Raw genomic sequence first — 27,002 nt, forward strand, 5'->3', positions numbered from 1 at the left:
GGTGGCTCAGTGGGTTAGGCCGCTGCCTTAGGCTCAGGTCATGATCTCAGGGTCCTGGGATCGAGTCCTGCATCAGGCTCTCTGCTCAGCAGGGAGCCTGCTTCCTCCTCTCTCTCTCTGCCTGCCTCTCTGCCTACTTGTGATCTCTCTCTGTCAAATAAATAAATAAAATCTTAAAAATAAATAAATAAATAAAAAGGCCATACTGGCTGTGATACAGAGAACAGGCTGGAAAGGAGTGAGTATAGAACAAGACAGCCAGTTAGAGCGTGTTATGGACTGAATGTTTGTGCCCCTCGGAATTCTTCTGTTGTATTCCTACGCCCTCCACCCCCAGTGTGACAGTATTAGGAGGTGGGGCTTTGGAAGGTGATCCGGTGATAAGGTACAGCCCTCACAAACAGGATTAGTGCTCTTATACAAGAGACATCAGAGAGCTCCCTCCCTCATTTCATCATGTGAGGACAGATGAGAAGACAACTGTCTAGGAACCAGGAAGCTGGCTCTCATCAGACACTGAATCTGCTGGCACCTTGACCTTGGACTTCCAGCCTCCAGCACTGTGAGAAATAAATGTGTGTTGTTTAAGCCACCCAGTTAGAGTAGCCTTCATGGACTACCATGGGGTTGATGCAACAGTCCAACAAGAGAGGATAGTGATTGGGCCAGGGCACTGGCAGTGCAGATGGGGAGAAGAAGACAGATTCCATATATTCTATGGGGGTAGAATTTACTAAGTTTAATGCACTGGATATATGGGATGTTGAAAGAGAGAAATAAAAGAGGATTTCTAGGTTTCTGGCTTAAACAACAAGAAGGAGAATGATGTAACTGGGAGAAGAACAGGTTTTAGGGTGGAGGTTGATGGCAGCAATGACTTCTGTTTTGGTCATGCTAAGCCCAAACTCAGGAGAGACAATGAACTGAAGATGTACATTTGGGAGTAGTTAGTATAGACGGTATCTAAAGCCATGGGAGGGGATGAGATTGCCAAGAGACAGAGTGGAGGCAGAAGAAAAGGTGGCAAAGAGGATGAGGAAGATGAAGATATGCTGACAGAATGATCCAACAGATGAAAGAGAAGGAAGAGTTTGATGGTCTAGGAAAGAGCAGGGGTGGCTGAAGCAGTTAGTCCTTGGGAAAATGAGAAAGGGCTATACTAATTTTAAAGTACATTGTTGTCCGCTGCCACCCGCCCCCCCGTCCCGGGTCAGAACATATTGAATTTGCGTGAAAAACATTTTTCTTGGTGTTAACAGCAGTCAAGCCTCATTTTTTTCTTTAATAACTTTATGCATCCTTTGGAACAAACCACCTCTTTTGGAATAAAACTCTTTAGAGCAAATCAATATGTGGGAAAGTCAACATGTATGAAAGCAACTGAAAATATAAAAAAGCACAATCCAAATCTTACCTAATTTCTATCATATTGATCACAGAAGACAATCCAGATCTCCCTTTCTCTCAGGCACACAATCGCCCCCCCCCCACCTACAACCACACTTTAAAAAGATGACACTGACTCTCATTTTATCAAGATCATGGTCAAGGCCATGTTATATGAAATTCCTCAACTTTGTCTTTCCACTTATTTCTGTGTCCTTGCTCACCCTCTCTTCTTCCCCACAGTCAGAGAAGACAAGTTCATCTTCTGTCCCATAACAATTTATTGCAGATCCAACATCCTTCTGTCTCCTTGAGAATCATCTCCCCTTCCTTATATCTTTGACTTCTCCTTTACCAGTGTGAGTTCCTCAGACTATAAATATGCTCCAGTGTTCTCCTTCCAAATAAGATCCTTGCCACAAATATGTCACTCCCCTCCAGTAATCCACTCTTCTTTGATTACATAACATCTGCAAAAACTAGTTCTACATCCAGCTGCTTATCCAGCCAATAGGGCTTTTGCTCTTATTGAAAATGTTTATTTCAAGGTTACATTTGACTTCATTATCACCATTTCAAATATTATATAGTTTGTTGTCCTCATTCTTTAGGACCTCCAAGTGACATCTGACAATGCCTGTGTATGACACTCTCTTATCTAGAATTTCACAACACTTCCATTTCCTGGTTCTCCTCTTAGTTTTCTGATGGATTTTTTGGTTTCTTTCTCTCATGCACTTGACACAATTCTGAAGAGCCTATTCAGAACACTTTAGTTTTTCCATCTCCTCTCAGTGAACCTTATTCACCCTCATCATTTCAAAGAAGGCGAGCTGAGTTGGAAAGCTATGTTTCTAGTGTTGATCCATCTCATGAACTCCAAACTGGTTGGACAATGTTCCACAAGTAATGATGAGCTGGCTAATGTCCGACCACTCTTTTTCTGTGGAAAACATGTACCAGTTTCCATGGTGTTCATATCCTCACTCTGGTCAATGTCAAGCTACCAATGGGACATCACTGAACATGGACCTAGGAAGGAAAGTGTCCAGACAGCTCTTTCAAGTCCATGCAGGTGGTTTCCAGAATACCATCACATGATAAGCCCTTCAAGTTCAGTAGACACAAAACTGGACTTCTCATCTACCCAAACTGGTTTATCTTCTTCCAGAGATTATAAATAAGCATTAAGAAACCCTTCTTTTTTATTGGCCAAGGGATTTGGTCCCATTTTTGTTACATATTTAGCAGCCATTTAGGTGAGTGATCTTGCTTGAAGGGGGAATATGTCCCATTGAATAGGTAAGTCATTTACACAGAGCTGCTTCCAGCACTGGCTAACTTAAAATACATGGTAATTTTTAGAGGCACGGAGGGTTAAATAATTTATGCTAATATTATCCATTATTTGTTTTCCTTTAAATTTTAAAACTCCAATTTTATGATATAATTATGTTGTTTCATGTGGGAAAGACAGATGAATTACACAATATTTCTTATTCTGGGGAGAGTAGGAGGAACTGTATACATTAAAACACATACGCATACACACATACCAACTTTGTTAAATAGAGTCTTTTACCCACCACCTGGATTTCTCATCAGGAAACCTATAACTCTACTATATGTACCCTCTAGGTGCCATATGTTGTAATTATATAGAGAGCCAAGTGTTGCTCTAATTAGATCATTTGGCAAAAGGGATTTAGAAACACCATGATGGATATTTACTAGTAGAGATCTAATTAACTCTGGCATATCTGTGACTGAAATATGAGGATAAAACTATACAACAGAAATATAGGGTCGAACACAGTGTATGATCCTAGACCTTCAATATTTACATAGCATCTATACATCTGAGCAGTCTAGCAGATTTTATTTCTAGAGACGACAAAGTTAGGAGGAGCCCAAATTATCTGCCTTGTGTCGACTGAGAAGGCACAAACACTGCACGTCTGGTTTTAATATCCAGTCACATCACTTCAGTTCTAATTGCTCTTAATTACATGCCACTTTGGTTAGAATATTTTCATGATCACTTAAATCCATTTGACGCTACAGAGCTATTTTCTCTGAACAAAGGCACTGCTGAGGTAGTTCAAGGACTTAATTTACCTCTTCTCCAAGGGACTTAGATGGTTCTAACCCAGCCCTGAAATCAGACCATGCCTCCTTCCTCCCAGGAAACTATAAAGCCATGGATCTGAAGGCTGCCAATATATTATTAAAAATATGAAGCAAAAGTAAAAGCTTCTTCTGGACAGTCACCTTGTCCATATTAAAGGTGCCAGCAATATTCCACTGTTTTGAAAGAGAGGTAATGAAAGCAGTGCTTTAGTTTTGCTAATAATTTATTAACTTATCACCAGATCTCATGAGCTCTTTGCAGTAGAGAGAAGGATCTAATACTTGTTCCTTCTTCTAGCAAAGCCGGTGAAGACATAACCCCTGGCATAAGTGATACTTGGATTTGAATCCTAGCTCTAAAACCACCATTGAGCTTTGCAACCAAACAATACCCCCTTTGAGTCTTGGTTTTCTTATCTAAAACATAGGCTTAACCAAAGGGTTGATCTCGTGATTTTTTCTGAGGACTAAAAGGGAACATACACGAAGTGTTTAGCAGAGGGTATCATAAACACTGAAAGAAAAGCTAGGTATTGTTGCTGCTAGTACTATTATTAACAAATGGGTTAAAAGTGATGGTCACAAGTAACCAAAAAATACATGAAAAGAGCCAAAGTAATAAGTATCCCAAATCCCCAAGGATTTCCAAAGCCCAAGGTTTATTCATGAATGCACTGGTGACACAAAAGGAATCAAAGTCTCATTTTGTCTTACTAGCTACAGATTTTTGAGCTTCTTCTGAGTAAAGCTGAATCACAGTGTTTTCCTCGTTATTATTTTACATTCAATAACATTATTTTGTAATGTTAATCATAATCTTGTTAAGAATCCGAAGCATCTCCCTACTGATTCTTCTTCCACTTCTTCCATCTCAACTCTACAGATACCGAGTCTTCCACCTGGCTGGATACCTCTTACCTCATTTCTTGTACAAGTCTATCACTTCATCTTGCTTAAACTCACTTCCTGTTCAAAGCCAATTTTGCCAGACTCTGCCTGACCCTGAGAGTCTCTTCCCTGTGTGCTCCCCAAGCACTGCTGTGTACTCTTGTTTAGGTTCTGTTATGTTAACTTAAATTTCCCTAATGGTTTCCAAATTGTTTCATGTGTGTATATACTGTCACAACAGCTGAATTTTATAAAACTCTAGGAAGCAAGTCATGATTGCTATCTTCTCTCCTTGCTCAACTGCACTAGACTTTTATAATTTTTTATAACCATGAAATTAAAATGAAAACCCTTATGTAAAACAGTCTATGTAGAGCACGATTCTCAACTAAGAATGAAGATTTTCTATCCCTTCATTCTTTGACTGGTTTTCTAGAAATTTGGGGAAAAGGTTCAGGTTCATACTTTACTCTCCTCCATTCCAACATCCTTCACCCTCTGTGTTTTCACCTTTAAACCTCCCCCTACTCTGATTTCTCCAGGGACTTCAAGGCTTTGGGGGCAGGAAAAGAAGTTCTCCCAGCATAAGTTGGGGCCCATTGCTCTAGAGAAAGAAGGGAGAGCATTCAGGCCTCCAACCAAATTTATTTCCACATTACTTTGTATCAGAAGAACCCAGTGTTTATAATTCAATCAAAAGGTTAAGTATCATCTCATTCATATGTAGCATTTAAGAAAGAAAGTAGATGAACATATGGGAGGGGGGAGAAGACAAAATGGAGAGGGGGAAACAAACCAAAAGAGACTCTTAATGATAGAGAAAAAACTGAGGGTTGATGGAGGGAGGTGGGTGGGGGATGGGCTAGATGGGTGGTAGGTATTAATGAAGGCTCTTGTGAAGAGCACTGGGTACTGTAAGTGATGAATCATTGAATTCCACTCCAGAAACCAATATTGCACTGTATGTTCACTAACTAAAATTTAAATTAAAGAAAAAAAGAAAGAAAGAAAAGGTTAAGTCACAAAGGATGAGTAAAAGGCAAGGTAAACCAAAATAATAAAAATAAAAGTAACCAAGCAAAGGGAAGGTCCTAGAGCCTACCACTAGGAAGATATTTTATTTATTTTTATTTTTTAAAAAGGTTATTTATTTCAGGGAGGGAGGAGGAGCAGAGGGAGAGGGAGAGAGAAACTCAGTCAGACTCCATGTCCATGCTGAGTGCAGAGCCCTTTGCAGGGCTCGGCCTCGTGACCCATGAAATCACAACCTGAGCTGAAACCAAGAGCCAGGAGCTTTACCAACTCTGCCACCCAGGTTCTCCTAGGAAAATGTCTTCATACCCAGTATTGTCAGCAATGCTCCATGAGTTGGCTTTGGGGCTGGCAAATTTTTCCGTAAAGGGCCAGAAAGTAAATATTTTCGGCTTTGCAGGCCAGGCTGTCTCTGTTGCAAGTGTTCAACCCTGCCCTTAGAGTGCAAAAACAGCCTAGACAATTTGTAAATGAATGAGTGTGGCTGTGTCCAATAGAACTTTATTTGTGGACGCTGAAATTTGAATTTCATCTAATTTTCATGTGTCACAAAATGCTATTTTTCTCTTGATTTATTTCCTAGCATTTAAAAACGGAAAACCATTCTCAGCTTGCAGGCTGTGCAAACACAGGTGGCAGGCTGGATTCTGGCCTGTGGGCTATAGTTTGTCAAGTCCTGGATAAGAGCATTTCAGGCAGAGACAACAGTATGTTTGAAGGCTTTGTTGTAGGAGGAGTGAGGCCATTTGAAGAGGTGACAGGAGGTCCACATGACTCAAGAAGTAAGACTAAGGGCAAGTAAGTGAGAAAGCAGGAAGAAGACCAAGGTCAGGCTGGACCAGTAGAGGTTGGGGGGGGGCGTGTCTCGCTGGTCACATGATGGGCTATTTGTACTGAGATCAATGGGAAGCTACTGAAACAGCATCACACCTGGTTGTGCATTAGAATCACCTGGGAAATGTAAAGACAAATTCATGTTCCTGGGTCTCATCTCAGAATTCCTAAGACAGAAAGTTTGGGGAAGAAGAGTGGGATTCTCATTTTTAAACGTACCTCTCTTGGTTCTGCCGCAGTCAGCCTAGCTATGGTCTGTAGACCTGAATTTGGAAACTACCGCTGGATCTCCACTTTGAGGATGAAGAAACTATGCTCTAGGAAGGTCAAGTGATTTCCCAGATGGGTGCACCGTAAATCATAACACATGCTACCTGAGTACATGCTGAACTCAACTGATCAAAGACAAGCAACAAGAGAAAGCCTGGAGATGTATGCCCAAATCATTCCCTAACTCTTTGTGCCCCTCAGTGAGGCGCAAACTCCTCAGATTTCCATGCAAGACCTTTTGAAGCCTAAGTCCAAGAAAATTTACAACCTCATCTCTCTCTGCTCATTCATCTCTATTTTCCTTTTGAATATGTTTGAATATGTTTCATTCTTGCACTCCTTCCACTTACATATACCACCACCAACTTCTCTACCCGTCTCCCTCAAACATCAGATGACTTGGAAAGGTTTAGACACAAATATGGAGTATTTAGAGGATTTTAGTTTCACTACCAGAAGCTGGGGTACTCCAACACACATGTGTTCAAACACACATGTATGGCACCTTTCCTCAGAGCCCCTTCAGCCGGTTATGGGAAATGAACATTAATGAAATAATCATACTCATAAATATAAAACTTGTAACTTAAAAGAAAAAATTAAAAAAAGGGAGGAGGGAAGATTAAAGAAGCAAGGAAGAAAAGTCCATAGTCCCAACTTCCAGGGAAACTACTGCTGACATTTTGGTCAAATTCCTTCTAGGCATATACATAAAACCACCTATATGTGGGGCACCTGGGTGGCTCAGTGGGTTAAAGTCTCTGCCTTTGGCTCAGGTCATGATCTCAGGATCATGCCCTCAGCAGAGAGCCTACATCCCCCCCCCCCCGCCTGCCTCTCTGCCTACTTGTGATCTGTCAAATAAATAAATAAAATCTTTTTTTTTTTTTAACCCACTGAGCCACCCAGGCGCCCCCCCCTTTTTTTTTTAAAAAAAAAAAAGCCTGCCTACATGTGTATTTGTGTTGAAGGCTATGGAATAATATTTTATATAATATTAAAAAATAAAATTTATAACTGTAATAAGATGAAAAGTCTCTATCCTTTAAACCACTGTCAAAATTGCATCCCTTTTTTTATGACACCCATAGAACCCAAATTTAAATTAGGTTATGTTCCTAATCTCAAATGCATCTTATATAAAGGAACTGTGTGATGAATGTTTATAGGATTGAATTTATCAGAGATGTGATATAGGAAGTCAAATCTTGTGGAAGATAAGAGTGAGGGCTGATTCCAAATAGACCAGTTAAGGGGTTAGGTTAAATAGTTATAAAGTCTATGCTTTGAGATAATGAGGATAGAAGTGAGTACAGGGACACAGAGAATTGACTAACAAAAAAGAGGATTTAATGTAAGACACACCTGGAAAAAAAATTTTTTTTTTTATCAAGTGTTGCCTTTACATTGGGGACCTTATTTCAGATACTTTTACATAAAAATTCAGTTCTCTTCTCAGCATGTCTTGAGGCATAACCAATAACATGGCCACATGAGTCGAACTGAATCTGGCTATCAGTTTAACCCTGACTGAATCTGGCTATCAGTTTAACCCCTGACTGTAATACAACATGACATACTCTGCTGAGGTACAAAAGGTTTGTGGCTGAGGAGAAGTTCATGGAATCTCCTGCACCACTGGGTTTGATATCATTACAAATGTTTAAAAACACAACTCTCTAAAATTCTTCTGCAACTGTACTTCAGGGGACTTAAAGTCATAACTATTTTGCCCATGGCTCTAGGAGAGATCAATTGAGGCAACGGAGGAAAGTTCTAGGTCTGCATTTGGAGAGCAGAATAAGCTCTGTCTATTTCTATAACTGCACATGCAAAATTAAAATGATATAGTACTACCAATAAGCAAGGCAACAGATTCTATCTAGAGCAATGATGCTCATGTTGCTTTGATGTTGTTTTGCCTCCAAGGCAGGATTTCCATTATTATGGAGATGAACTGCCTCTAATTATTGCAATAACATAATTGTTCCCCAGGGCAGAATTCCTAATAACAGAGCTATACAGCTCTGCAGCAACTGTAAGAGATATCCTGAATGCAGGTTTCTCATTAAGAGCAAGTATATAGACACTGTGCTTCCAGAAGAGAAACAGAATGCCTGAAGCAATAAACTCTGCTTTCCACACTAGAATTCGATCGGCCTTTTGGGCAAATACCTGCCATCACATTTGCTCTGTATCCCAGACTGCTGGAGTCTTCAGACCAGGCTTTCACACTTTATATACAGCATGGAGTTTTGTAGCCCTGTGCTGGGATTTGCCTCCATGTATTACATGAATTTCAACTCTTCCGAAGGCCTTTGGGAGAAGAGGCATATTAGAGCCATGATCTAATTTTACCTCAGAGGCAGACTTTAGTGTCTCTAGGCAAGAAACATGAATATGAATTTTATTCCTATTTGGGTTGAATATTCTCATGGAAAGCTAGACTCGATCTGATTAGACCGTGGGGATCAGACAAACCTAAACATATATTATAGTCTGTGACAAAATCCCTAAGAATATAGATGTTGATACTGTCTTCAAGAGAGGTCCACAGTGGTCTGAAAGTGTTCTGCCCGAGGTGATGTCAAGGCTCCTAAACCCAGTGGTCATCTTTGAGCTGTTAGTTGGTTGGATATCTTGAAGGCACAAAATGCATGTTCCTTCTTGAACCTTTCTGCTCCCTTGGTATCTGTTGTTATATTCCTCTATTTGTTTTTCTACACCTTTGGGTCTGCTTTCTTAATCCTTCCATCAGGCTCTGCTTCCACCATTCTGTGTACGTGGTTGTTCCTCAGCGTTTCTTCCTTTGATTCACTTGCTCTTATTTGACAAACTTCTGTCTGGATGAATTTGCCCACTCCATTGTGTCTTACCTACTGGTGATATGTAGGTCTCATTGTTCTTCTGAACTCAGACCTATATTTCAAGTTCCTGTTGGACACATTTGCTGAGTACTTACTCTATACTGGGCATTGTCCTAGATGCTACCACTATAGAATGGAACAAAATACATTCAAAGGGCCCACTGTCACCACAGGAAGAAAAGGGAGGCCCAAGAGAAGGTCATGTGGGTAGGCTCAACTTGATTCATCTTTGTTGGCTTTGAGGATAGAGGAGGGGGGCCATGAGCCCAAAAACAAAGGTGGCCTCTGGGAAGCTGGAAATAGATACCTATCTAAAGTTCCCAGAAGGAACACATGATTTTAGCCTAATGAGACCCATTTCAGGCTTTTGATCTCCAGGACTGTAAAATACTGCATTGTTTAAGTCACATGCAACACAAACACACACGCACCTGCACAAATTTTTGATCTTGTGGAATTTACATTCTGATTGGGTGGAGGGTGGGGAATTCATAAATATGTAGTGTGTTAGATGGCGATAAGAACTACGGAGACTATAAAGCAGGTAAAGAGGATGGGAATTTTACAAATTTCAGCGGGTTCGTAGGGAAAATCTTCTCTGAGTAGGTGATACTTGAATGGGAATTCTTATTCCAGTGTGACACCTCCACCTGCAGGCACTTCAAATTCAACATGTTAATATTAATCTATTTTCTCCTCTCATACTTGCTCTCTTTGTAGTGACTACTGTGGCAATTGGCCTACTGGGCACCGGCTGCTCACGTTAGAATCCCAGGAGCCATTTTTACCCCCTCTTTCTTCATACAATCTTTCTACTTACGACATCATTAAATCTTTTCAAATTTTACCCTTTTAAGAGCCTGTCGGTCTTCCCTCCTTTACTCTCAAGAGACTGAAGTCAATGTTCTTTTCATTTCCATCCCAGTCTGTTTCCTGCAATTGGTCTGCTTGTCTCTCCAAACTTGCTCCTCTGATTCTTTTCTGTACTGCAGGCAGAGCAGCTCCTTCACAGTACTGTACGACAGTGCACTGCTTGCATAAAATCCTTCAATTCTCCAGGGTCTTCAAGTTCAAGTCTAAACTCTGTAGATGTAAAATGCAAGGCCTCCACAATCTATTGTTGGCCTACATTTTTTAAATGTTCCTTCTCAGTATATCACCTTTATAACATGTGCCCTAGGATTACTGAAAAACATATTGTTATTTTGCTGCTGGGTCCCTGCACTAGTGAGCATCTTGAGGACTGGGTTTATGTCTCCCCTTTCTCTTTATCCCTAGCAACAAGCAGAGGGGCTAGCATATGGCTAGTACCCCATGCATTCTTGGTTCATTGAACAAAATCGGAGTGGTCTAGTTTGACAGAAGAGTCACGCTGCTCTTCTGAAACCGTGCCCGTGACATACAGGCTGTAAGTTTGAGATTCTTTCCAGCCACACTCAGTGGTGTATCTGTATCGGTGGTTGTCCATTAGCTTGACATAATCTATTAGCCTAATGTCTAAAAGGGAGGAGAGAAATTCTTAAGCATGAATAAGACTAAGAAGTCTTTATTTACACAGTTAACGAGAGTAACATTTTGCTCATTTCTTCAGCTTCAGTGAAAAGTAAAATATTTCATCTAAGTGAATTTTCCAGTCAACTAGATCTACCCCTTTAAGCACTAAGATAATTTTTAAAAATAACCTTTGGGAGTGAGTGGTCTTTCTATGATGTATTATATACACTTGCCTGCCTTACTAATCTAAGGTCACTGAAGTAACTTTTCCTCTTCAGAGACATCATATAACAGTAATTATCATACTTTTCTACGGAGATAAAATAAAGTTGTTTGTTCCCTTTATTAATACTGCTTTTAATTCTAGGGGGCATACTTTTAGAAAGACAATGAAGGAAATGATCAGGATAGTGAGAGGATGCGAGAATACTGTCATATGAACAATATCCAGGACATGTAGGCTTGGAAAAGAATGAAAGAGGGCAGGACTATAGCCTGCCAGTCTATATAAAGGCAAGGGTTGGGGGTGGAGAAAAATCAGATTTGTCAGCATAACTTCAGAAAGTGAACTGAAACACAAAGAGTGGAAGTTACAAGGATATAGCTTATGAAGAAAAAAAATCTTTTAACAATTAGTTAGGTCTCCATCATTAGAGGTGGCTAGGGAAGGATAAGGGTCCAGCCATTGTGGGGACCCCCTACCCTGGACTGGAAGGTGGGTTCTGGGACTGCAGCAGGAATTTGGCACAGTTTTCTGTCCAGCATTCATTTCCTCTTGTTCTGGTAGTAAGAACCTTCAATTTCTTTGGGGAAATCCTTCTCAGTCCATGTGGTTTAAAGTGGGGCTTCCCCATGTGCTCTCTGAGGATCAGTGAATCACATTGTCCTACACAGGGCACCACATCCTCCCTGAATATACTTGGATCAGGGGAGAACACTGACCAAAGCAGGTTTATTTAATTACATGAAAATTGATTCTGGAATTGTTATGAGAAGCTAGAAAAGAAGGCAGGCTGGGGCCGCTGACAGCCGTCCTAGTGCCAGGAGAGAGCACCTTTTAGAAGATGGAGTCAAGACAGAAGGCAGGGCTGGTGACACATGAAGAGAGCCAGAGTCCTGATGCCCCGTGTGAGTTCCTGAGCCCTGCTGCACCTTCAGTCAGGCCATCCCTGTCCTTACTAGAAAGGGGTGCTTGACCATAAAGTTTTGTTTCACCAAAATACTGTACCAGTACTTTGTACTTAGATTATTAGTAACTTTTTACTCAAGAGTTAAAGGTTTGCCATTTGGTTCTTAAGAGTCCATATCTCAAAAGAGATTTAGGGCTAATAAATCTGTGTACTAGAAACTATAACTCAGCACTGGGAACAAAGAAGAGTGCCTTTTGTGTTGGTCTAAAAATCTCAATCTTTTCCTAAAATAGGAGTCCTAAAAATTTTCACTTATGAATTGTTTTGCTCATCCACTTAATAGTCTTTCTCCTTTACCAGAAAAAAAGGGAGAAAAATGGCAAAATTTCTTCTCTTCCAGTGAGAAAACATTAAAATCTTTTCTATTTTTCATTCTTTTTAGAAATTATGAAATATATAACTGAGTACATATCTTTCTCAGAAGTTAAAATCCAGTGACTCATGGAGTAAACGTGGTATATGGACCCATGTTTTAATAACATTACAATTATAAAAAATGAGTTGCCTACATTAAAAAGTCAAGAGAGTTCAAATAAAAGCCCTGATCTCTAGCTTCTCTTGAAGAACAGAAAGATAGGGAGGCAGCTGATTGGCATCTCCATATGGCAGCAATAATGTTCCAATTTAGTGGCAGGTGTGTCCCTTGGATGTAGCACACCATCATTCCCCTTAATGTTACACCTGGCCAGCTTTGGGACTCATGTACATTACCCACATCAGTCTGCTTAATACAATCTGAGTGAGGTAGGAGGAAGGAGCAGAGCTGTGAGAACACAGTACCCATGTGGAGGAGGAAGTGCTAATACTGAGAGTTAGGGTCTTGCCTGGTGACTCTGGCATTGGAGGTGAAAAAGAGCAAGGCTTGTGTCATATAAATGCTGAAAAAATTAACCAAGTTAATATAAATGCTGAAGCAATATGTGATGAACCCTACTAATCAAATCAGTAGGGGAAAGAACAAGAACTGGAGAGAGACAAGCTTTGTGGTAAGTCAAGTGGTAGAAACAATCCATGAAATTCACTTGTTAGGTAGAGTTCTTGATACTGATATACCATTTTCCCAAAGGTAATCTGATCAGTATATAACAATGGTTAAGCTATAGCAGTGGTAAGTAGTCATTAATACTGTTCAAAATATTAGGTCATCGCTGGTTTTTTTTTCCCCCTAGGCACTAAGGTTACAAACTAAGGTTGTATTTCCTCACCGGAGTGAACTTTTGAAGAGTCATGTGACTTCTTTTGGCTAACGAAACATGAGTGAAAGTGAAGTGTTTGACGTCTGGGCAAAAGCTTTAAGTGCATGTTCGGCCACTCTCTTTCCCTTCTGCAATACTGATGTTGCGGAGGATGTTACTCTACCAGCCTTGGCTGTTGAGGGCAGCAAAGCTACCCTCAGACCCCAGAGGGACATGCAGTGTGAATTACAAATAGATTTCTGTTGTTTTAAACCACTGTAAGTTGTTTGTTACAGTAATCTTACTCTAACTTGATTTATTCATGGATTTTGACATGTCTGTCTATTACCTGTGTTATTTTAAAGTACTTTTTCTTTACATCATTGAGAAACTAAAAATTTACAATGTACCCTTAGTCTAAGCATTATATGCGGTACATATTAGTTATATTTCAACTGTATTTTAATAAACAAAGTAAATGCATAATTATTAAAAGTAATCTTACATACCACCTTTGGGGAAATACTGAGGTAAAACAGGAAATAAACCCTCAGGTCACAAAATAAGAACCTGTCCTCTCAAGCTCCAAGTATGTCTTTAAATTTGAAGTGCCAATATTCAGTGAAATGCGTTGCTTCCTTTATATAATAGAAATCAGGAAGGATATATATTATGAATTTAATATGTGTATGAATACACCATCTGTAAACTGTATCAAGTTTGTTTGCAAAAATCATTAATAAGCACAACATCATCAGCGCAAAGATCTAATTTGCATATGCAAATCCAAAGGTGTACAGGTGTAAAGGGTAGATACGGATACATTTTTACTGGCTTCCACTTTGGAACCTCAAGTACTTGACCTTTAGCATCAATTAAAATCATTATGTATACAGCTAGTAAATGCTCTGACATAGACTCACGCATAATTACCATTTTCCAACAGATTGAGTAGATTACAGAAAGGGATGGGGGATGTTTTATAGGGGTGACAGCCAAGAAAAGGTCTTACAGGTACCTGCCATTTGGTGTAATTTGACCTAAAACCCCAAACAACCCATATATATATTTACACTGTATAAACAGCAGGCATTCTAAGTGTAATTCACATATAAAAGGAAATACATAAGAGTTTATATGTCAGAAAGAAAAAAATAACTTGTTTCAAAAAGATGTCACTAAAATAATCACAACTATGTTATATGCAGAATGAGTTTTGGAATTAGTAATATTTAGCCTCAAAAAAAAAAAAAGGAGAAAATTTGAGACATAATAGCCATTGCCAAATATTTGAGAAGTTGTCACAGCAAAGACACACTGGATTTCTTTGTTTTAGGAAAACAAGTAATATGGAGAAAAGTGGGTGAATCAACAAATAATTTTTAGGCTAAAATTAAAGGAAGGTTTTTCCAGCTGCTCACCTTTGAGCAGCTCTGACAGTCAACAGGGATCATGAAATCTCTCTTTGCAGGGAGGGTTTTGGAGAATCTTAATATAACAAGAAGGATTAGAGAGACCAGCTAATTTTAATTCCACACTCTTCCAAAACTTCAGATCTTTGATTAACATTTAGTCCATCAACAGCAGATGGTCAATTTCTCCCTCTAGAACTATTAATAACAGACAAATAAATTATTATAGATTAATCAATTATTAAAAATATCTCAAGATAATACCTTTCATTTTCTCTTAATATGTCCCTTCCTTTCTTCCAGGTGTAGACAGGTTTAGGAGAAGCTTTTGGCTTACACTCAATGACAACTTCACCTCCCACTTTCACAAGAGTTACTCTTTTTAAGAGGGTTCTTGAAAAATCCGGACCCACAGCTGGAAGAGAATACAGAAAATAAAATAATTATTATGGAAGGAAAAAAACCCACTAGATCATGCTTTAGCCTTTTTCTTTCTACAGTGTATTTATTGTTGCCTTGGGCATCAAAGGGAAGAGGTTAAAATTTTTTCTAAAGTAAAAAGAGTAGCTCAGTACATTTTGATGGGTTTATTAAAAATCAAGGTTAATTTATATGTGTAAAATGCCCCAGTTTCAAGTGTACAGTTTGATGAATTGGGCATACTACACTAAGAAGATCAAGATACAGAACATTCCATCATTCTATTCAGAGACTCAAAAAATTATTTCATGTTCAAATGAATAAAAATTTTAAAATTTCAGGGAAGCATAAGAAAAGATTAACAAGAAAATCCACAAGGCATTTTTCTGATTATGGAGGTTAAAGCACTCCTTCTTTGATAACAGGCTCTGCCTCTGCTCCATCCCTTAGAACTCTGTGCATGTCTCCACGAGAACATGCTGGAATGTCTCTATCATCACCCTCTGAGCGTCTGCTTAAAAACAAGGGCTTTCTCCAGCTTTCCGCTACTGTTGCCTAATGCAATGCTTGGCTCACGCAGGATAAAATGGGGCTTGCTCTTAGAAAACTCAATTCCATGCTCACTATGAGTGTTCTAAATTCATTTTATAACTCAGGTGGTTATACAAAAATAATGTTAAAGAATTATGGCTTTCCTAAAACAATAGATACACATTTGTATCCTCTCAGAAGGAATTTAAAAGATGCCTTTCTGAAAAAAAAAATCTCCATTTCCTTCTGGGTTAATTAAATTAAGGTGATCTAAGATCTCTTTTGAGGAGGGATTCACCTCTTGGAATCTTAATTTCGCTATATTTAAAATCCCTGACTCTCAGCAGTTTGACCTACTAGAAACTAATATTTTAGATCACGCCGAATGTGAAATTTAAATACCACAAATTACTAAAATGAGGACAGAGAGTGAGAATATATGTATGTGAGTAGGGAGAATGGGAATCAATTTCTTAATTGCAACCAAACCAGGTACTAGTGATATATATATATTAAAAAATGACAAAAATAAGCAAGTTAAAGTTTGAAAGCAAGTTAAAGTTTTATTAAGTGCTTTTGTTGTGGAAATATTTTCAGTAATTGTCTAGAAGGAAATTAAAGTGGAAAGCCTATTTTTTAAAGGGGTGATGCAATGTATGACGAGCTGGTTTTACTATGCAAAGGTGAAATTAAGCAGATGAGTTTAGTAGGCAGTTGATATCTCCATTTGTGCACCTTGGATTCGTGAGGGCAGTCTACAACTTGGAGTATAATTCTATAATGATAAGTACAATTAATAAGTAACCTGCAAGTTGTTACTGATGTTTCTGCTGTAATGAGATAAATGTATTCCTAGTATGATCTGCAAAATCACATAATAAAAATTATAGGCTTATGAAGGAGATAGGGTCAGGACAGACCTACTCAATATTTATGTAACACCACACTATTAAAGAAACACCTGGCCACCCCTTGAATAAATGTATTAGCATGATTAAAAAGGACAAGTGAAATTCCTAATAAATTCTACAAAAAATGCAGAACATATGTGTGTGAATTGTACGTGTGTGTGAAGACAGCTGGATGAAAGACAGAAGGAAGAGTTGAGATCGCTCAACTCAAGCAAACAAGTAAAACTGGAAAGACTTTGTAACAAAGCAAAATCTGCGGGAAGCCTTAGGAGAACCATGCTATCAGCACTGTCATGGTACCTAGTCAAACTAAGCCAAGAGGAAGAATGTAGGTGAGAGTAATGGTGGGCAACATCGTTTTGCCTTGGATACTGTGTTGACTTGAATCAGTGGGCTCTGTGTTTGATTGCTGCCATGTATGAAATACATGAACAAAGTCAGCATTTATGTTCTACTGTCATTATTCCCCCATTTACCACTCCCATACATGCTAATATGCAATGCAGAAAGGATTCTATAGCACAACAGCTTCATTCTCATCTTAAACACCTGAACTGACACATTAATGTAAAAAAAAAATCAAATTTCTAGAAGTTTTTGAAAAAGAGTATTTTGTGAAATAGAGTTACAAAGCTGTATCATATAAAAATCCCTTCTTAAAACTGTATCTTTCTACACACACATTTTTATCACTTTAGGCAGACATTTTTCATCTGTTCAGGAGGAATTCTGAAATTGCATTTGAAATGAGTTTACATAAATCAAACTGTGCACAATACATGGGTGTATTTGTCAAAAAACTATATATTGCTTTTACGAGATTTGAAATAGCATGATATCAGCCTCACAGAAGACAGAAAACACACCTTCCAGTTTCAGAAGCATTTTCACTGTACTGTTTAGGTGCATATTATCTTGTGGATATCCTAGTGGTAAGAGTGGCTTTGAATATCTTTCATTAATAAAAATAGAATTATAAATTCAAATCTCTTCCCTTTGTTTACTTAATTTGCTTAATTTACCTCTACTGTTATTTAACCCTGCAAATCTATCAGCTTCCACATTAAGCTGCAGTGCTTTTTAGGGCAAAATTGTCAAACCTTCATCAGTTTTGTGAATACTTGACCCATTAATGGGTTGTTAACATTCTGCCATTTTGTGATCTTCTGTTGCACCTAAGATGCCCTTAAGTGTATGGAATGATGTTTTTTTCCCCCTCTCTGTACCTTAAGTGAAAGGAGTCCGTTAAATTTGACATTCACAGAGAAATTAGGTTTTAAAAGTTACTGGTAAGGTCCTCAGTAGAGCACTATTAGAACCCAACCTTTGCTGGCACTTAAAAATTTAGTACACACTGAAGGTGAAACTTCAGTAGGTTCTTAATAGCTCAGAAAAGGTAAAGCCAATTGTTAAATTACCCACTTGAATCTGAGAGTTGCTCAGATACTGGGGGATCCTCATTTGCTAAATCTAGTGCACTTAGGGTATAATATTTCTTACATCAACTACTAGAGGGCACTGCTCTCTCAGTGTTGGAATGAGTCAGGTTACAGGACCTCTTTCATTTGGAAAATGCAACTTTTTATTATTTATCAACAATCTTTAATTCATTAACATTATATGATCTATAATAAGCATCCAGCTAGAAGAAGTTCTCTCTGTAATTCTCAACTGTTTGGTTTTACTGAATTAAATGACTCTTAGTCACATGTCAAGGGTATTTAAAGTAGCTAACAGAACACTTAAAAACAAAAGTTTTGTGACTTAGTGTCATTTCTCAAGAGACAGCAAGGGTGATAACTCCTTGACTAGATGTGCAAAGGGAGTAACATTTGGGAAATGTATGAATGTGCTTTTCATTATTGAAGAGGAAAGGATAATTCTGCATACAGTTCTCCTGCACTTAGTCTGTAGAAACATCACTAACAACATTGCCAGTGGATGGAGACTATTCCGTTTGGCCCTTCTGGAATTTCAGAAGTCTTGACTGTTTTAAACTTTATTATCATTAACTATCACTTCATCATTCCATAAAAATAAACCTAGAGTGAATTCATCCATTCAAATGTTTTCACCGCTAAAGAGAAAATGCTGGTATCAGAGTTTAAAACCACAAGATTTTTCTGGCTTGCTGGGCAGATAACTAGAAGGCTGCTTACAGTGGGAATCTTTCTAGGTCATCATTTCAGAATGGTGGATTCAAAATCAGCCCTCTCTAGCCAAGGACGACATTCATAAGAAGACTCAACAAACTCTGAAGAAAGATTTCTCTCTTCTAATATCAGCATGATGTGTCCCTTTTAAGTTCCTCATACCTGTGCCTTGGTTGTTTTGGTTGAATATATTGAATGTCCTGCTTACCTGGGTCTCCTCCTACCATTCTTATGTTTATGGATTCCTGCTCCTTTGTGAAGGTTATTGTAAAAGAAAAGTAATAATATTTATAGTCATGAGGTTGTTTTGAAGAATAGATGAAATGATAAATGTATTGTATATTAAGTATGTAGCCCAATATTTGCTTCCTTCCTACTTCTCCTCTCTGTTATCTCCACTACTGCCACCACGATTATTAGGGGACTTTACGCTGAAATATAAGAGTGCTTTTTAGAGCCAAATAAACTTATTGTGGTTGAAATTTTTTTTTAAATTTTGAAATAATTATAGATGTACAGTCACAAAGGTAGAGAGGTCCTGTATATTTCATTTACTTTCTCCTAATGACTGATTATACCCTATGTGAGCATTCTACAACATCAAAATAAGGAAAATGATCGTTGGTACAATGTGTGTCTTTAGTTCTGTGTTATTTTATCACCTATGCAGACTTGAATAACTACCACTGAAATCAAGACACAGAAATATTCCATCATAACAAAGATTTTTCTCAGGCACCTTTTATAGCCACATCCAGCTCCCTCTTGCTGAATTTTTCCTAATGTTGAGAAACCACTAATCTATTCTCCATCTCTATAATTTTGTCATTTTGGGAGAACATTTTATATATAGAATTGCATAGTATGTGACCTTTTCAGATATATATATATATATATATATTTTTACTCTGACCAATGCTCTTGAGATCCATCTCAGTTGTGTGTATCAACAGTTAGTTCATTTTTATTGCTGAGTAGTGGTATCTCATCCATTCAGTTATAAGTGAAAATAGTTTCTTAATGTTGGCATTTCAGGCACTATGGTAACTGACAAATACTTTTGAGCACAGGAACCATTTCAAGATCTCTCAACAGTTTCTCTGCCAACAACTAGGATCAGGCTTAGCCTTTTTTCTTTTTATAAAAGGCTTGAAAAGCCAAAAATTAATTGTGGAGACTTGGGTGGAAAATTTTTTTCTTATTCCAAGCAAGACATTTTAAAGCCATTTTGGAGATTATATCTTACATACAGTGATTAACATGTTGATTAGAAGTCATTCTTACATGTTTTAAGAGCCTCAGCTGCTAAATCCTTGTTAACCACCTTTGAGCTACCCTATTTAAGACAGTATGCATTTCTAAATATCTGTAATCACTCTGACCTCCTTATATAAGTCCAAATTAGTGATATTTTATTACATTAGGCACAATGTCCTAAACCCTTATAGAGATGCCTGTCCTTCGTTAGACAAGTAGTGTATAGTACTGTAATGCCTTAATTGATTGTAATTTTGTTAGGAGATAGAAATGTTTGTTGAGTGAACAAAAGAGAGTCATTTGAATGTGGTATAAAGAATCATAGTATTGCAGTGGTTAAGAAGACGTGGTAGCATTTGTTATTAGCAATCCTTAGATCATCAGTGTCTTGAAGGCAGAGACTATGTATTATGGATCTATATAACCCTTACTGAGCCCAGTGTTGGGCACAAAGTAGGTATTTAATTGGTATTTGCTGAATAAATGTATGTTGTAGGAGAAAATTCAGAGTTCAGTTCAAAACCGAGAAGTCTCTTCTCATGATGCTTTGCCTGGATACCACATCCCTTTCTTTCCTCCAAGGGGGATTGTAGATGGCTTCTCAGACTTACAGGATACTCCATCCTTTCTGGAATTGGGACTTAGCATAATGAAGTAGAATTGCCCAAGAAAAATTATCTTGGCTGTTTATACTCTTAAACCACTCTGAAACCACTGGTGTGATGGTAGATTAAGAAATGGCTCTCAAAACATTACACCAAGGAACTTAGCTTTTAGTGCTCCCCAATTTCTGTGGTGTAAATACTTCTATGATGGCCAATTTCAAGTTACCAACAAGAAGTCAACACATACGGAGCTGAAGGATACATAGACTCAGCTACTGCTGATAGCTGAGTCTATGTATAGACTATGTAGCTAGCTCCAGCACATAACTTCCCTTCCTCGCTTCTCCCCAAACACACTTACGGGATGGTAACAGGTCAAGTGGGCACTGGGAGTTCAGCTTTCCCCAGTTTTGAGCCTTTCTCTGAAGCAGTATCATGGTCTCCTCTTTCCTCCCCAGGCACTCTCAACCAACCAACCTAGGGCCAGGAAGACAGGAATTTCGACACCCTTGCATTTCCTTTGATTGTTTCATTTTGTTACCTTAGACTCTGTGAGTCTTGCCCTGCCCTAGACACACAGGCTCAAGAGAAACCTTTAGTGTGGATAAGCAACATTTACGTTATCCAGCAGTGAATGATTTCTTGCTTATCATGTTCCTTCCAAAACTCCTTACTGAAGTGTTTTTAACATGGAAAGAGAACACAGATTTTGCCTTTGTGCTGCATTCACTTTCAACCACATTCAAAAAGCTTCATGCCTGCCTCACATTAAATATAAAATTAATTTCTTCAGAAACCTAGAAGAACCACTGTCTGGTAATGTTGAAAAAAAAAAAGCTGGAATGTCACTTGGGCAAATGCTTTATTTCTGGTAGAAATCGTCTCACATGATTGACAGAGCTTCTGTCAATACTGGGTTCAACAATGGAAACATGGATTAACTGTATGTACAGTGGTGATAAAAAGAGAACAGCCTAGTCATTATTCTGCTCTCCAACTCCCACTGGCTTTTGTAAGTTAGAAAGCTACTCTCCTCTGATAGCTTAAGATTGGGTAACAAAGGGATTTACAAAGCAGATTCCAGACCTGTGGCACCTAAAGTGAACTGATCACAGGAATCACCTAGAGGAGCTTATTAAGTGTATATATACACTCTTGAACTCTACCTACCAGGAGAGGGACCTAAGAATTTACATTTTTATAGTTTTTTGCCACTGAAGATGTGACCCCCAGAGCAGAAGCATTGGTGATCATCTGGGAGCTTGTTAAATGCAGAATCTCAGGCTCTTTCTAGAACTCGAAATTAGAATCTAAATTTAACAAGATTCCTAAGTAATGTATACATGCATGAAAGTTAGAAAATCAGTTAAATCTTCTTGAATGCCAATTCTAATATGTTCTGGACTACCAAAATACAATCTGTTTGTTGCTAGAAAGTAGTAGAAGGGAAAAAATCATTACTTCATTTCATTGATTGACTATCAGAAAGTCTTGTGTAGATAATCATAAAAGATAAAAAGTAACACATGCTTTTAGAAGATGGCAAAAGTCAAATATTGGAAGGGCAGGAAACAATCTTACTAGATTTGTTACAATAGAGTGAAGTTTTGGAAGCCAAAGCAGACATATCAATATGGTATGCAGAAGGAAAAAGAGCTTTTTTCTCACTGGTGGGTAAAAGGAAACAAGTAAGTTTGCTAAAACATTCAAACTTTCTTCTTCATTTTTCAATGTAAGAGAATTTATTGGATATCTCTGCAGGTAAAGAATGGTGGACTTCTGGGGGTGCTTGGGTGGCTCAGTCGGTTAAGCGACCAACTTGTTTTTGTTTTTTTAAGGATATTTTATTTATTTGAGAGCAAGAGAGAATTCACAAGTGGCAGAAGGGGCAGGAGGAGAGGGAGAGAGAAAAGCATACTTCCTGCTAAGCAGGAAGCCTGATGTGGGACTCGATCCTAGGACCCTGGGATCATGACCTGAACTGAAGGCAGGCACTTAACCTACTGGGCCACCCGGGCATGCTGCACCAACTCCTGACTCTTAATTTCAGCTCACGTCATGAACTCAGGATCATGAGATCAGGCCCTGGATCAGGGCCCACAAGTGGGTGTGGACTGCTTATGGTTCCCCCTCTCTCTCCTGCCCCTCCTCCCAGCCCAAGAAAACCCAAAAAACAAAACAAAACAAAAAAACTGTAGACTTGTGAATGAGTAATCCTTCACAGTAGTTTTACAGAAGACTGAGAGATTTTAGCTGTAGGATAGTAAATGGTATCACTACTCAGTGATACCTTGGGGTGCATTCCTGAATTACATTTTAAATTCTAGCTCAGTGAAGACATTTCCTTGGGTGAACTCATGTAAGAAATTGTCATAGTACTTACCCCTCAGATTTCAGCATCTCCCTTCAGTTGGCTTTTTTAAAGTAAACTCTATGTCCAACATAGGGCCTGAACTTACAATCTGGAGATCAAGAGTCACGTGCTCTACTGACTGAGCCAGCCAGGCACCCCTCCTTCAGTTGGCTTTAAGCCACCAGAGCCATGCCAACCAACATCTTAGCCCAGTCCTCACAAGGTAGTCTGTGAGACCTCTCTGTGTGCCTAATCCTACTCACCATCTTGGTGAAATGGGCCCTTCAGCCATGGTGAGAAGGTCTGATGCCTGATACTTCTCTTCTACAGAGGATTTCAGATTCAGAATCTTGTTCCAAATCCGAAGATTTGCTAGGTAGATTGTATTCAACTTAAACACACACAGACACACTCGCACACAACCTACGGTAAATTTCCTGTTTTAGGATAGTGGTTCTCAAAAGTGTGATCATGGACCCTCTGCACTAGCATCACCCCGGAATTTGTTTGAAATGCAGCTCTCCAGGCCCCACCTCAGCGACTATATCAGAAATTCTGGGGGTAGGACTCAGTAATCTGTGTTTGAACAAGTCCTCTGCATGATTCTGATGCATGGTAAAGGTTGAGAATACCTTCAAAAAACAACGGCCTTCTGATCTGATCAAGTAGAACAATAGTTCCCAAACCATGCTGTTCACTGATTCACACCTGGGTCCCAGGCCCAGAAATTCAATTAGTTGATATGGAAGATGAAAAGGCATCAGGAATATTGAAAACCTCCCCAAATGATTGTCATCAGCAAAACATGAGAATCACAGAAATGGGGTTTGCTGGTGCTTTGGAGGCTGTCTATGAGATTTTAATATGGATACTAGTTAACAACAACAAAACACTTCTTGTTTTGCTACAAACACTTCTGAAAGGCTCTCAAAAAGCTTTCACATGGGATCTCTTAGTTTTGGCAGTAAGCTGAATAATGGCTTACTCATTTTACAGATAAAGGAAGGCTTAGTGACTTGTTAAAAATATCAAAGTGGGGGACGGCGCCTAAGTGGTTAAGGGTCTGCCTTAACTCAGGTCATGATCCTAGAGTCCTAGGATCGAGTCCTGCTTTGGGCTCCCTTGCTCAGCAGGCAGTCTGCTTTTCCCTCTGCCCCTTACCCTGCTCCTGTTCTCTCTCTCACTCGTCTCTCTCTCTCTCACTAATAAATAAATAAAATCTTAAAAAATATATATATCAAAGTGGAATTTGAGATCCAAGCATAGCTTTTCTTTTTCAGGACAATTTTAGTCAAGCTCCTGCCTAGACGACTACATCAGAGTAAGAAAGGCCCTTGTCCTCTCAATCGATGCTGATCACACTCAGCACATTTGATTATTTTGTAATCTGGCTCAACGAGGCAGTTGAGAAATCAGACTGAGATGCAGATGAGCACTTGTGAAAGCCCCTGTGAAATAACTTTTAGTTTAGCCTTAATGTTTTCCTCATTTGAGAGCCAATCATCTGGATAGATGCCAAATTAACCAAATAATTGCTCAAGCCTGCACCTCACTTTAATTGGACCATCAGTTCCTTAATGGTATTTGAGCGTCCTTCCAGGGTCAGATGTCCTCTACCACATGGGCCAGGAGAATCCTCACAACACAGAAGCATCAAACAGAAACTCCTCAGGGCAGAAGCTATTTCTGTTCCATTATACAGTCCTGGTCAAGTCAGGTCATAGCCGAAAGACTTACTTGGTCTTTGGGATAGTTCCTCCCATTTCAAAATCAAACTTAGTCTAGTAAACTAGTCATACTCCCCATCATGGTCCAGGTAAAGCGGACAAAGTAACAAAGTCCCTTGCTTGGTCTGGTACAAGTACTTATCCTCTGTCAGAACGCTGTTGGTACCCTCACACACATTCTCTTTTCTGGCCCTATCAGCTCTGAGTGTTGGCTGCTTACCACCTCCAGCTGCCCTCTTTCCTGGGAAATCGGGAGGTTTTGCTTCATCTGCACCCACATCACCACCCCAACAACACCCACTGCCAATACCACCGAAGGGGCAGCCCAAAGATGAACTGATAAACAGAAGTTTTAGAAAAGTCTATGTTCCTTGCTTCAGGTGGTAACGACTCTGAGATGCAGTGATGATCTGGATACCCCCCTCCAGGATGAGAAATAGGCTAGATCATGACCTTGCTCAGCTCCCAAACTGCCCCTTCCCTATCTTGCTTTCTTTTATAGGCTTTTCCTTAGTGAATTCTCCTATAATGGCTCAGAGGTACCTTAATCCCTGCTTCTGCTTTTGGGGCCTTAGTTGTGCTCTGTCCTTACCTTATGATTATATATACGGCAGTAGTATTCTAATTGGAACATCAAAAATATCTCAAGGTTGGTGATTCAACCAGCCGTCCCCATCACCAATGATCATCTGAGGGGACACCAACACTAAAGATGAGTAGAAATGTTGCAGTAGAAAATTTAAATTTTTACCAACAAGACACTTTTATTTTTAAAAATTAGGTTGTATAGAAGATCCAAGTCCCCCATGATTAACAGACTCTATTTACCCTAATTCCAATACACTTTCATGAGGAGGAGAGAAGGATGGAATGATGGCATCACCCAGAGAATTGTACAGCCTCCCAGGAGTGCTGTAGGAGTACATCACACAGCCAACCTCTTCCACGATGTAGGTTAAGACAGGAGAAAAAGCCTGGGCACAGATGCCTTGAGGAACACTAAGCTATCAATGGTGATAGGTCAGTCACAAGGAAGGACAGTTCTATTTGATGTACTCAAAACCAGGCCTACTCTAATAGACTGATCTCAAGGTAAAAGTCTATGTTATTCTCCCAGCCAGTGAGTAAATCACTGAGCACCTACTTAATTATTTAGCAGTTTCAATCCATTAAATATAGATATGTTACATACACATTAAATACTTAGAACACATAAAATAAGACCATGGGAAAAAGCCTCTTAAAAATATGCTTCCTAACCATCTCTTATTCATGAGAATATTATTACCTAGCATGAAAGGGAATCTCCTCTCTAGCATTTGGAGATCCTGGTATTTGATCAATGGTTGGAATCAACATTCTTATTTTTTATTTTCTTCCTGATAATAAAGTATCTTATTTTCATTGTGTTTCTTTATTCAATTCAAATTCACCATGACGCTTAGAAAGGTAAAAACAAATCAGTTCTCTGATCCCAAAGAGTCAAACTATTACTGTTCTTTAAGAAACAAAGTGATTTGTGGAATACAATCATATTATAACTTATCCAAGTGAGCCAATATTAATTTATGTGTATTTTTATATAGTGAAATGTCTTCTCCCTCATTCACTTAAAATGAACTTCAGGGATTTACTCCTTCAACCCTTAACTGTCCTTTCAAGTCACTTAGAGTACATTAATATGATTTTTTTGGAAGTGAAATGGGACACTAAAGAAGGACCTTCTAAGTTTATTATTCAAGATTCTCTAAAAATTGGCTCTCAATTAATTTTCCCATCTATTTTAAACTTTGCCCATACCCTTTATATATTTGAATTAAAAACTATAAAATCATTCAGGATTCTCTATGTGCCAGAAACTGTCCAGATGTTTTATAACTTTGAGCCTTTGTTAAGGCCATCTCACTCTGATCTGGAATATTCCTGGTCCTCTTTTCTGTCTGTCCAAATATAAATCACTGTTCAAGGCTTAGCTGCCCAGCCCAGCCCATTAGCCAAACCCTCTTTTCCTGAATTCCTGGAAGCCTTACTATTTTTACTACAGTTTGGTCTGTATCATTTACTGACATGCCTTATTGTTCTCATATTCAACATAGTTGAAATAGAATGGTTAAGTAATTTCTCAGGCATTTTCTTCTTATCTTCACTGCTCTGGCTTGCTGACCTTAGGGCACTTAAGAAAGGACTCAGATCAAGAATTCATTTGGAATTAGTGCCAGTTGGGAATGATTTGAAATAAAACTCTGTAAAAGAGGGAACAGTGATTCCCAACTCATAGGCCTTGAACCCCAGGCAGGGGGAGGAGACAGGGTTTCAGAGAAGGCTGTGGGAGGAGTTATTTTAAGCTGTTATATTCTATCCACAAGT

The 27,002-nt window shown here is 38.8% G+C and overlaps 1 protein-coding gene across 7 annotated transcripts in view; it reads right to left on the minus strand.

Annotated features, from left to right (window-relative positions):
* Positions 1-27,002, minus strand: part of CNTN4 (contactin 4) — a 952,026-nt gene that overhangs the window by 125,129 nt on the left and 799,895 nt on the right. For all 7 annotated transcript variants that reach the window (XM_044253128.1, XM_044253130.1, XM_044253132.1 and 4 more), the window contains one exon: positions 14,943-15,093. In XM_044253128.1, the coding sequence (XP_044109063.1) occupies positions 14,943-15,093 (151 nt within the window). The remainder of the gene's footprint in view (positions 1-14,942; positions 15,094-27,002) is intronic.

Source organism: Neovison vison, chromosome 6 (assembly GCF_020171115.1).
Source record: "Neovison vison isolate M4711 chromosome 6, ASM_NN_V1, whole genome shotgun sequence".
NCBI classification, from domain to species: domain Eukaryota; kingdom Metazoa; phylum Chordata; class Mammalia; order Carnivora; family Mustelidae; genus Neogale; species Neogale vison.